The 12,835-nt window shown below is 42.2% G+C and overlaps 1 protein-coding gene and 1 non-coding gene across 4 annotated transcripts in view; both read left to right on the top strand.

Annotated features, from left to right (window-relative positions):
* Positions 1-12,835, top strand: part of Hecw2 (HECT, C2 and WW domain containing E3 ubiquitin protein ligase 2) — a 362,611-nt gene that overhangs the window by 286,262 nt on the left and 63,514 nt on the right. For all 3 annotated transcript variants that reach the window (XM_028886428.1, XM_028886412.2, XM_028886448.2), the window contains 2 exons: positions 1,191-1,293; positions 3,977-4,073. In XM_028886428.1, the coding sequence (XP_028742261.1) occupies positions 1,191-1,293; positions 3,977-4,073 (200 nt within the window). The remainder of the gene's footprint in view (positions 1-1,190; positions 1,294-3,976; positions 4,074-12,835) is intronic.
* On the top strand, positions 1,914-2,081 carry LOC114705478. The gene has a single exon (XR_003736398.1). It is a non-coding gene; the product is annotated as a U1 spliceosomal RNA (small nuclear RNA).

Genomic DNA, 12,835 nt, shown 5'->3' on the forward strand with positions numbered 1-12,835 from the left:
TATTGTTTCCAGCTTTATTGGACCAGGGGAAACAAATCGTAAAACTATTAGTAATAACAACTAGTTTTGAAATAACAACTAGTTTTGAAATACGCGTGGAGCACCATGGGAGCTCAGAGGAGAAGGTTGTATTTAAGCTCCGCTTGGAGAGAAGCAAAGGCTGCGTGGAGGACGGGGCTGTTTGAACTGTACTTTGAAGAGTGAGGGAGAGCATTCCTGAAGGATAAGCAGGCAGGGGAGGGCAGGCAGAAAGGCTGTTTCTAATGTGAAGGGCCGTAGGAAGGGCCTCAACAAATATCCAGCAGATGCAATATGATAAAATGGCAATGAAGATTTCGGCAGGAGGAGATGGGAGCTCCATTTGAAAAGCACCAATGTGTCAATCCAGTATCACCTCCTGTCCTCTCCTCATGGCCATGATACTTGTCTCAAACGACCTCTGGAATGTGAGAGAAAATGCTAGGAAAGAGGCCAAAGCAATGTTAGAGTTTCCCGGTAAGAGCAGAGATGAGTGGCTTGGGGTGTCTATTTGTAGGGGTTTCTAAACCTGTAAGAGATACAATGAATAATTCAGGCGAGGGAAACCATTTTTAGAGCTTGCACACCTGCTCCTGTTAGCTGTCTGGTGTGGGAGGCTCAAACCAGAAAGAGCTGTTATGCCAGGGCCTCTAATGGGCATATAAAATTGCCTCTGAGGAGATAATGTCCTAATGCACAGCCCCCACAGGAAGATTGCTGCCGCTCAGCTCCTCCTCTGCGGAGGCAGGGAATTCCCTCGTCTACCTGGCTAAGTAAAAGAAGGAATATCCTGGCACAGCCCCAAAACGAGTTGTATCACCCAGCTCTTCCCTTGGACTGCATTATGGCAGTTGGGGTTCTATCCGCGCACATGATCCTGAGCAACAAGTCTACGCTTTTGCGTCTGCAGACTTGGTGATTACAAGCAGATTGAACTACTGAGCCACACCTGCTCACTGACCCCCACTTCTGTCAAGGACAGGCCTGTGTCCCTCACCAGCATCAAGCCTTAAGAGCAGACCTTTCACAGATCTGGTGTCAGCCCCGTCGCTGGCACCCGTTCTGGTCACCGGGTTATTTTCCATAAGTGTTTTGAACAACGCGGTTTTGAGATGCCAGCGCGAAGCCCTGTGGCTCTTGGTGTGGACATAAATGTTGCTTTGCATTCGCAGGTAGGAGAAGACTCTCGGCATGCGGGACCACCAGTTCTTCCCAGACCGTCCAGTACGTTCAATACAGTCAGCAGGCCGCAGTACCAGGACATGGTTCCAGTGGGTAGGTTAGCTCTTACTACAAATCTTTCTCTGTGCCACCGTGGCATTGTGGAGAGTGCATGCTGTGCTAACGTGTGCCTCCCGCCAGCCTTCCACTCTTTACCGGGTGTCAAAAACTACTGCGTTATCCTTAAGAAACTTACCACAAAACCCCGGTCTCTTGAGTCTCCGAGAGCTTCTGCCTTATAAAATCCCGTAGTCCTACTTAGCGAGTATTGGGTTGCTGAAGGTAAGAAAAACTAATGAGATAATATGCAATCATTGTAAATTAAGCATTTGAACAAACATATAATTAGAATATATCGCATCCTGAGATAGAATTTAAGTGGTATGTGAGTCTCTGGTAGCCTCATACACTAGCCACATTCTTAAGGGCTTTTTAAAACAAATAGAAAGCAGTGAAGCCTCCAGAAGAGTAAGCTGAGATAAGTAGATGTGGGCTTACAGGTCTGAAAACCATTTCGAGCTGTTGTTAAAATGATGAAGCTGAAGTGTGTTCATGGTCTTCAATCTGGAGCCCCTCAGGCATGCAGAATGGACAATCTGCTACGAGGCAGACGGACCCCCCTCCCCACCTTAAAGCAGAAGAGCTTTCTCTTTGTTTCTGCATCAAAAACAAAGATACTTCCCTGGCAGGGGAGATACCGTGATCGTGAAAATGGTTTTCCCAGGGCAAGACACCCCCATTGTCCTCCAGATGAGCTGGCCCTGTGATTTCCCAAAATGTGGGAAACTTGACCATATCATTTGTGGTGGTGGTGGTGGTCGGGGTGCATTGGCACTCTACCCTAGAAACACACACACACACACACACACACACACACACACACACACACACACACACGCAAATCCCTTCGTCACAAATACAGTGTAATACTCATGACCTAAAGAAGTTCACAACCACCAGATAAGATATCTAGGGTTGATGTCTGTCTACATTTACAATGTCATTCATTATTAATATATAACGTGTTAATAAATACTACATACAGAACTTTCTCAAGAGCTATAAAATTATTGCATAAGAAGTATCTCATCTCTGATTTTGGGTGGAATATAAAAACAATTCCATTGCAAAAGTGTCTTCCATTCACATGTCATGAAATGTTCCTTTAGGGACCCCTGGTATTGACATTAGAATTCTGTCTTAACAGATAGCATTTAAAAGCCTTTAAAACACTTAGCTAGAATATGTGTGTATAGACAGTGTGGTGTTTCCAATGCAGCTACCTATAGAATTACTGGGCTTTCTGTTGTTTTGTGAATTCAGGTGCTCTAACCTTGGTTCTCTGGATCATATTTATTACCTACTTCTGATTACTAGTAATATAACTAAGCAGAATAATCTTAAGTATATGGATTCATTTTCCTGACAGAAGAGGTAATAATGGAACCCCTAATAAAATTTCATGAGCAATTTTGACATGTCTACAGCCGTGTTAAGTAGGTGGTAGATTGTTTAAAACTGTGTGTTTTACCTGGAGTTGGTGGATTGAGCTGCAGTTGTTTAGACAGTGTGTTTGGGGCGGAGCTGTTCGCATTTGGCATTTATTTCCACATAGAGTTAGAGAACAGCTGGCTGGTCATTAGCACCATGGCTGTAGCGGTCACTGTTACTGGTGACTATTATTTGATGGGATCTCTAGTTCTACCTCTTTACCTCTCTGGCTAGCTCCTATTCAGCCAGAAGTTGGTTTCCCACTTCTTATGGTTGTCATTTCTATGAGGTTGTCTGCTGTTGGCATTTTGGTGGTGGTGGTAGTTTTGGTTTGGCTTGAATTTTGAGACAGAGTCTTACAATGTAGCCCAGGTTGGCCTCGAACTCAGTCTTCCTTCTTCAGTCTCCCAAGTGCAGGGATTATAGGCCCATACCATGATGCCTGGTTTTCAGGTTGATTTTTGGTAACTTTAAAATTATGAATATCTAGAATCTTGTTAGTAAAAACTAATCTTATCTTTGAAAGTAAAAATGGTTCATCAGATGAAATGAAAAAAGAATAGCTCTTGGTCTAAGTGGACCTGTGTCTCAGGGAGCTGCTCTTGGATCGACCCAAGCTAGTTGATTCTGTGACTCATGGATCCATTCTTGGTCTTATCAGGGCTCTTGGTCCAGTCAGAGCTGACAGATTCTGTGTTTCAGGAAACCTCTCTTGGTCCAATGAGAGGTGGCAGATTCTACTTCTCAGAAAGCCACTCTTGGTCTAATGAGGGCTGCCAGATTCCCTGCCTGCTGAGGTTCCTCTTGGTCCAGTGACGGCGCTTTGTTCAGTGAGAGCTCTCTCACTCTCTCTAGGTCCAAACAGAGCTAGGGCTTGGTTTCCAAGCCTCAGGAGGTGGCTGGGGTGCCGGGTGGATGGGTATGGGGGCAGGGCGTCTAGATTGCAGGGTCTGCTGTCAGGTCTTGGTGAAGGGGGAGCCTTCCTGCAGGAGCCCTGCCTAGCAACTTGTGAAAAAAGAACAGCAGGTAGCATGTAACGGTTGTAAACCGAGAATCATGTAACACCTTAGACAGAAGTGGAATGTAAGCATCTATGGCCCCAGGGGCAGAACAGCTCCAACCTGAGGACTTGGGTGAAATGAATATTAGCCATAAAACATAGTTTTTAAAGTCTGAATTTATATCATCAAAGAAGTAGTAGTAGATTTTTTTTAAAAGAATTATTGTTTTTGTTTTTTTTTTCCAGCCTACAATGACAAAATTGTTGCATTTTTGCGTCAACCCAACATCTTTGAAATTCTCCAAGAGCGTCAGCCTGATCTTACTAGAAACCACTCACTCAGGTAACCAGGGTGTTGGGATTTGTTCCAAGGGACATTAGCACCAACATAATAAAATCTTAGTGGCCCCACCAGTCATCTTGATTTCCTTCTGATGTTTACAAAGATAGATGGAGATGTTCTATCATCAATACCGGCTTGTTGTAGTCCCAGTGTCTCTGCTAAGGACAGGGTTTGAGTCAGACTGGCTAAATAAACTAGAATCTTCCTTACAGAGGAAATAGCAAAAGGAAACAAATGCACACGGCCGAGAATCCATTGCAGCTTGCAAAAAAAAAAAAAAAAAAAAAACAGACAGACATTTTAAGTGCAGCTTAAATCAACAAGAGTGGGTTTCAGTTGAATTGAGATTTATCAAGTCCCAGACTTGACGTTCCACCTTTCCTTAAGGAAAACATGGTGGAACCCAAGGAGAGAATCTGATTCCTCTGTGTGAATCCTCCTCCGATGTCATGCTTCGTGTCCCTGTCCCTTCCTGAATATGTGCTCCTCTTCCCTGCCACCCCAGCTGCTTTGTGGGTTGTCAAGCAGGGGCTTTCTTTTAAAGCTCTCTGCTTTTGAAACCTTTCAGCTCCACGGTGGCTCTTAGATCCTGATACAGGATGGGGTTTCCCAGTTTCAGGGTGCTGTGCGTCACTGGCGGCAGCAAAAGGGAAATCTTACGTTACTCGGTGCCCCCTTGATTTACACAGTACCTTTAGTGGTAGAAATGCGTTTGCTAATGATGTCATCCTAGGGTATAGCAGTGGTTCTCAAAACTTACCCACCTTGTGTTCACCCAAATAATGTAGGAGCTTTAGAACATGCAAAGTGCTGGGTGTAGATGTAACCAACCATCTTATTAAATAAGAAACACAGAAACAATGTAAAAGAGAAAGCCAAGAGGTCAGAGGTCAGAGCTCAGAGCTAAAATCTCACCCTTCCTCCTGTTGTGTCCCAGCTTCCCGAAAGAGAGCTATTTCCCTGTGTGTAAGTCGTTTCATAGTCATTCTGCCTTCTCATTGGTTGTAAACCCAAACACGTGACTGCCTCGTCACTGTCTGTATGTACAGCCCCCCAGGTCTTAAAGGCATATGTCTCCAATGCTGGCTGTATCCCTGAACACACAGAGATCTATGGGATCAAAGGCGTGCGCCACCACCGCCACACTCTGTCTACGGCTCTAATAGCTCTGACCCCCGGGCAACTTTATTTATTAACATACAATCAAAATCACATTTCAGTACAATTAGAATACCACCACAGCTGGGCCTCACCCCCAACACACACACATACACACATTTTTCTCCCTTCCATACCGTCTCCAGAAACGCCATCCCAGAAGCATGGGTAAAGCCCAGGCACTGTTTTCTTTGCCTCTCCATGTAATTCTACAGCACGGCCAGGTATAATAACCTGGCTAGACGCTAATTTGATGATTAATCGTGTGATGTGTGAAATCGTTCTTTGTATTCTTGACTATGTGACTTTCTTGCTCTAATTTGAATTTTCAAGTTCTCATTTTTCAGTTAGATTCGTAGATCCTTTCTGCTACAGATCACATCTGGCTTACCTGTCCCTTGAGGTCTGTTCCTTGCTGCTCAGATAGCTAAAGCACTTTCTATGCAGTGAATAAATTAATTGCCAATATTATTACACAGCCCTTACCTTCAGAAACTTTATGTTTCTGAAGCCTAGAAACTAGGCAAAATTTTAAGTCTGGCATGCAAATGATGCCTGTGTTAGAATCCTGGTTCCACAAAGTGAGCTCACAATGGAGTCCCAATGCTGTCTTCACATAAACATGCTGTTCTTCATCACCAAAAAAACGATAAAAAATGAAACAAAAACGGATTTTGAATGTTTCTTCCTTAGGGCATCCCCTCAGCAATCCATGGTCCCCTAGAGATTAATAAAATTGCAGAAGTGAGTTTAACCTTCAATTCTAATTAAGGATCGTAGAGATCCTGGACCTCCTCAAAGCAAAACAAATTCCTCCTCTCTTGTTAATCATGAGGTTAAAAAATTCTATTTCCTGCTGGGCGGTGGTGGCGCACGCCTTTAATCCCAGCACTTGGGAGGCAGAGCCAGGCAGATCTCTGTGAGTTCGAGGCCAGCCTGGGCTACCAAGTGAGTTCCAGGAAAGTCACAAAGCTACACAGAGAAACCCTGTCTCGAAAAACAAAAAAAAAACAAAAAGCAAAAAAACAACAAAAAAAAATTCCATTTCCTCTCATTTTTACTTCCTACACACACACACTCACAGAGAGGGAAAGGGAGGGGGAGGGAGAGAGAGAGGGAGAGGGTGGGGAGAGAGAAAGAGAGAGAGATGCATCCCATCCCCCACAAAACAGACTAAGAACGTGAATACTTAAGAAGTTTTGTACTTTTTTTCCTCTGCACTCTAGGTTATTATTTAAAGTAATTAGCATATCTTTAAATCTCCACCTTGGGGGAGCTGAATGATTTAATCTACCTGAACAGGGCGTCTGACTTACCACAAGTCTGTAATGACTTAGAAGAATGGTAACAATCTTATTAGAGGGAGGGTGGGAAGCTGCAGTTGATAGCAGCCAGCTTTTTGATTTCTTTCTGCTTTTTACTCTTAAGAAGGCTGAAGATTTTAGCCTTTTCAGTGCCCTTCAGGGTCCCCAGTTAACCATAATTCTGCCTAGATCTCCCATGGTAATCTCTTATGGAGAAGTTATTTCATAATGTTTGAGATGTTTCCATCTGTTTATGAGTCGAGACTGTGCAGATTGTGGCCACAGGAAGCATCAGCAAGCATGACAGCCCAGTGAAGAAGCAGGAACTTAAATCGATGAGATAATTCTGTTTCCCCCACCCAGTATGTATCACTCTGTGCCTTCATGTGCTTATCATAACACCCTAAAGGAGAAGTCCGCATATCTGAGAGAACATTCTGTCTCCTATAGTTAAAAACTGCATCGTAAGGAACATTCCCACCAATGTAGGGATGGAGTCTAAATTGGGGTTTTTAATCTCAGATTTAAGTGATATTTTTGATACTACATTGTGTTAGTCAGCTGTCATTACAAGATACCCGAGATAATTGATTTATAAAGAAAAAAAGCTTACTGTAGTTGTGGTGTTTCTAGTCCTTGATCTGGTGGACCTACTGGTCTTTGGTCCTACTAGGGGGTAGGTGTCACCAGATGGGAATGGCAGAAAGCTAAATGCTCACCTCACAGCTGGGAGCTGAAAGCAAGGTTTAGGAGCTAGGGTCTCTCAGTCCCCACTGGGAGCACAATCCTGATGACTTAAGAACCTGCCTCAAAACATCTTCTGGAAGTCCACAGCATTTCCCAATAGCACCGTCTTGAAAACAAAGACTTGAACTCCCAGACCTAACAGACATATGGAATGGAACCCATGGGTAATTTGTGCTCACAGGTGTCTGTAAACTCTGTGTTCCTGCCTGGCCAGGGACGACCCACACCAATACAGATTCCCATGCATTCCTCCTCATTGATAGCACAGCCACTGGAGAGAAGCAGAAGCCTTCCTTGTCCCTTGAGTAAGGGACACCACTGGGAGACTGAAGTGGGTATCTCTTTCTTTGTGCTTTCCTTCTGTTGTTTGTTATTCCTCCTAAGTCAGAGCAGAGCAAGCAATCGATTCGGCTTTACTGAGACCCAGTCTCCCTTGAGATTCCATTTTTCTCCTTTCATGTAGAACGCCTGTGGTTGTCCATGTCCAGGATGACGTTGGTTCTCTCTAACCTCTCAGAAGGTTAGAATGGTGCCAGTTTGTCACTCCAAATCCCTAGTCCTGGAAGGGCTTTATTTCTCCAGTTAAGAAATGAATGTCCTAGGGGGGTATGACTCAGTAGTTAAGACCATGTACTGCTCTCTCAGAGCATCCAGGTTTGGTTTCCAGCACCCATGTTGGGTGGCTTACAACCACCCGTAACTCCAGCTCCAGGGCATCTGATGCCCTCTTCTGACTTCTCAGGAAATTGAGATCACACATGTACATCCCAACCTCCACATACATATGCATAATTAAAAATAAGATAATTTTTTAAAAATATGAGCATCCAAATTTGCTACCACTTCTGAGGGGAAATGCCCCTATTGGACTGTTAAATTATACTACTTCTTTGCATTGGAAGATAATAATCATACCAAGATACCTAGTGTATGTGAAGATAAGAGTCAAAATGAAAAACTCAAAAGATTGTATCAAAATATAACTATCTTCATTCAAAACATCCTTTTATAATACTTTGAGTGAATATAACACATAAAAATTCCATACATTTTTTTAGTTCTGGCATTTGTATACTACTCTGTTGTGAACAAGGATCATGAATTTCCCTCTGTGGTGGTTATTAGGCCCAGCCAGGAAGTCTGATCCCTACCAACACTGTTTTCCCAGGCAGCAGCAGGCTGCAGACTGACTCTTCTTCGCACACAGGCTTCGTATGGAGAGTCCATTGCCATGAGAATGGTCTGTGAGATTTTCTTTCATTTTATGTAAATATATCCATTTTGTATTTTAAGTCACGAATAAAGAAATGACTTGGAGGTCCCAAGAAATTCTGAGCCACCAGAATCAAACAGGCCTGTGCCTCAGCTCACTACCCAAGATTGAAACACAACTGTGGACCTTTTCTGTTCCTTTCTATCATTTTTTTTTTTTTTTTGGAGAAACTTGCAGGTTTTTTTGTAGTTTAATTTGGCTGTGATTATATTTTAAAATTACACTTGCCTTGAAATTAAAGAAAATTATAGAATTTGTAGAGTTTTAAAATTAAAAGTTTCCAAAAGCTAGCTTAAGTAAAACCAATCCTGGTGTTCATAATTGCCAATCCCAGCAGTCAGGAGGCAGAGGCAGGAGGATCTCTGAGTTCGAGGCCAGACTGGTCTACAGAGTGAGTTCCAGGACGCCCAGAGCTGTTACACAGAGAAACTCTATTTGAAAGAGAAAAACAAACCAAAACAAGCAAACAACAAAAACTGAGCTGGAAATATTGACCTCAGCTATCATCTGTACTCTCTGTCTAAGCAACTGGAATTGACCCCTGCTGATCGTGAGGCCTGCTCCTGCCAGGGCCTGCCTCCCTCTGCCTCCCAGTCTCCTGTGACTTGTTTGCTGCTCACTTAGATGCAAAGATGTGAGCATAGTGATGTTGTGATCCTTGCTGCTGGACTCAATTTAAATAATAGAAAATCTAGATAGGGACTATTATTTCCCTGCAGACCGTTTACATAGGGATAACTATTGAATTTTTAAAAGCACCTCACTAAAATTATTATAAACAACACATATTAATGGTCATTAGAAACTTTGGTAGAAGATTCTCATCTCTCACTAGGAGACCAGAAGTTATGTCTCTTGGGAAGTAATTAGGTACATGTCTTAAGAATTCACATTTGACAGACCTACTTTTGAATTCTGACTCTACAGTTTACTTACCACTCAAGGGGACTTTGAATGAAGCTGTTGAGAGTCTTTCAAGGCATTACTCTGAGAGAAGGATACGGGTTTCTACCATTCACTTTTAAAGAGCGGATGAGTAAGGATCATGAAGCGCTGGGTAGTGTGTAAGCAAAGCAAACGTGCTGTACATGAAGCTAGATGTTAGCTGTCGGTCATTTTTCTCCTCGATTGCATTACTGAGACCGAGTTTAAGATAATTTGTCCTTAACATCTCCAGATTTTTAAAGCCACTAGCTTTGAGACTCATCATACCTATTAATGCAACCATGTAATTCCGTGCATGCATTTGAACTGCAGCCAGGGCCTCTTAGGTCATGATTAACTTCCGTGAAGGATGACTTGCTGGTGTGATTTTCACCAGTTCCTATCTCTAAAGTCTTTTATATACATACAATGAAATCAGTCTTAGAGAGAGAGAAGGCTGAGTAAAATCCAGAAGAGATTTCTGAGGGCTAAAGTTTCACAAAAGAGTTGCTATTCACACCTTATTTGAATATACGTGCTAACTTATATGTGTGCGCTAGGCTTTTGACATATACTTGTGTCTCATTTTTTGCATTTTGAGGATATGTTTATTTGAAAGCCAAAGTACAGGTAGTTATAGTTTCAATTTATGGATATATTCTCAATTAAAATACTTCTTATCAAATGCATAACAAAATACTATAATTCATAGAAATACAAAACTCATCATACATTCTGGTTTTCATAGGTGCTGATTCTTTAGAATCATGGGCTTAGAGTTCAAGCTATGAAATGCCTTCAGAAAGATGTATTGTAACTAGATGTTTTGGCACATAATAGTTAAACTCCTTTTCCAGAGTCCAAAATTGTTTGGTTGTTCTGAAGTTTCTTATGATCTGTAGAGAAGAAGTTCTAAGAACCTAGTATTTGCCTGATGGTTCCCATGGAAAAGAACTCTCTATATACCACGATATGTATTTGTGATAAAATTTGACTTAGAAATTTGGCACAGCAAGAATGTAACAATTCCAAAATAAGTAGGACAAGTATAACAATATGCTTTAATAAAAGTTGTTTAAAACATGAATTTGTTTATATCTAGAAACTTTTCATTTAGTGTTTTTGAGCTATGGTTGACCATAGGTAACAGAAATCTAAATAAAAAGCTGTGGGGCTAGAGTAATGATTCTGTTTTAAGAGTACTTGCTACTCTTTCAGAAGACCTGAGTTTGATTCCCAACATTTGGTGGCTCATAACTAACTGTAATTCCAATTCAAGGGGTTCCAATGTCCCTGGCCTCCATGGACACTGGCACTCACTCACATACACATACATGTAATTAAAACTAGAAATAAATATTTTGAAGGCATTAGCATTGTTATATTGATCCTTGCATTATAAGGAAGGAAGGGAGGGAGGGAGGCGGGGAGGGAAGGAGGGACCATAGAATTTTATTGGATGCATGATTCCTGACACCTTTGAATTGTGATAAACATAAGCCCTTCATATGAACTGTCTGATACTCATAGCATCATCTGACTTTATGGAGAGGTCAGTGTCTAATCTACTATTCCTCACAGAAAGCCTCAATACAAATCTGCGGAGTGAACGAGCAGTATGATTTGAATGAATTGCCAATATCAGCACAGAAAAGAGTAGATCTCCAGAAACCTAGCTTGACTCTCTTTCCAACAAAGCCTTCTGTTGAAAAAAAAAAAAAAGCATAAATATCTATGCGGCCCATCTAATAACAGGCTTGCAAGTTTAAAATCTTTGGAGGGCCTACAATATAATAAGCTCCAGGCTAAGTATTTGCATCCTAAAACTGCTTGTTTTAAGATGAAGAAACACAGTTAAGCAAGTCTTAGCCCTTGGCCTATAGATGATTTATATCCATCTCTAAGATATCCTCAACATGTGGCTAACTCATGTCATTTCTGTGTGTCCAGAAGAGTCACATTCTAAACCTACAACCTACAGAGTGGCGAGTAGGGAAAAAAAAAAAAAACAAACCTTTCTATTGTGGGTCATCTGTCAAGGCAGACCGTCCTGTGACTGTGATAGCCATCAATGTCCATCGCTAGTTTTCCTTTCTTGGCTATGTACCACTAGGGAACGCCAAGCAATCCTCTAACACCACCACCTCAGGCAGTTTTAAAAGCACATGTGTTTGCAAGTGTGTTACTGAGTGCTTTGCCGGAACCCAGATATGCAGAGTCTGCACTGATCCTTCCTCAACACGTGCCCTTCTTAAACTGCGAGACCAGAGAGGGGACTGGTTTCTGTGAGAATGTTTTCTGTGGGAATTCCGGTCTTAAGACAGTGCTCGTTGTCCTCAAATGACCTCCTTTCTGCGAGAGAGTCACTCTCGGGAGGCAAATCTGTGCCCTGGGAGGAAGTGGTGACTGACTGAGTGTGAGAGGCAGCACACACAGGCCACTGTCCCCTGCCCCTGTCCTCAATGCCGTTTAGCATTTTCCCTTTAATCCCTCCCATACCTGCCTCTTCGCTGTCCTAGGTGGATTCCAATTTAGTCTGGAATCTGAAGCCAGCCCCCTGATTGTGTTTGTTTTCCTGCCACAGCAGGAAATGATAGCAATATTCTTCATGACCAGCATGCAGTGTAGGTGTTAGGAGTCTGTTATTCTGGCATTAGCTGACCATGTGCCTGGTATTTTACTGAATTCTCCCTTGTATAAAACACCATGAAGCATGTGGCCAGAGGCACATAGGAGGAAGGACCTTTGCCCTCAAGAAACTCATATCTCAAAAGGAATCTAAGATTGAATAAGATCCTTTCTTTTCTTTTTCTTTTTTCTTTTTTTCTTTCTTTGTTGTTGGTTTTTTTTTTTTTTTTTTTTTTTTTTTTTTTTTTTTTTTTTGGTTTTTCGAGACAGGGTTTCTCTGTGTAGCTTTGCGCCTTTCCTGGATCTCGCTCTGTAGACCAGGCTGGCCTCGAACTCACAGAGATCCACCTGGCTCTGCCTCCCGAGTGCTGGGATTAAAGGCGTGCGCCACCACCGCCCGGCGTTGTTGTTGTTGTTGTTTTTTGGCTTTTTTGAGAAAGAGTTTTTCTCTGTAGTCCTGGCTGTCCTGGAACTCACTCTGTAGACCAGGCTGGACTTGAGATCTACCTGCCTCTGCCTCCCAAGTGCTGGGATTAATAGCCTGCACGCTACTGTGGGGCAAAAGGGTTTTTTGTTTGTTTTTTGGTTTGGTTTGGTTCGGTTTTTGATTTTTAGGATCCTTTCAATTCTATACATTAACAGAATAAATTTGAATAAATATATTAAAGTAATATTCAGAATCCTCTAATTATAGTCAAACTATATTAATTCCAAATGCTAAGTAGCTT

Source organism: Peromyscus leucopus, chromosome 13 (assembly GCF_004664715.2).
Source record: "Peromyscus leucopus breed LL Stock chromosome 13, UCI_PerLeu_2.1, whole genome shotgun sequence".
Classification (NCBI taxonomy): Eukaryota; Metazoa; Chordata; class Mammalia; order Rodentia; family Cricetidae; genus Peromyscus; species Peromyscus leucopus.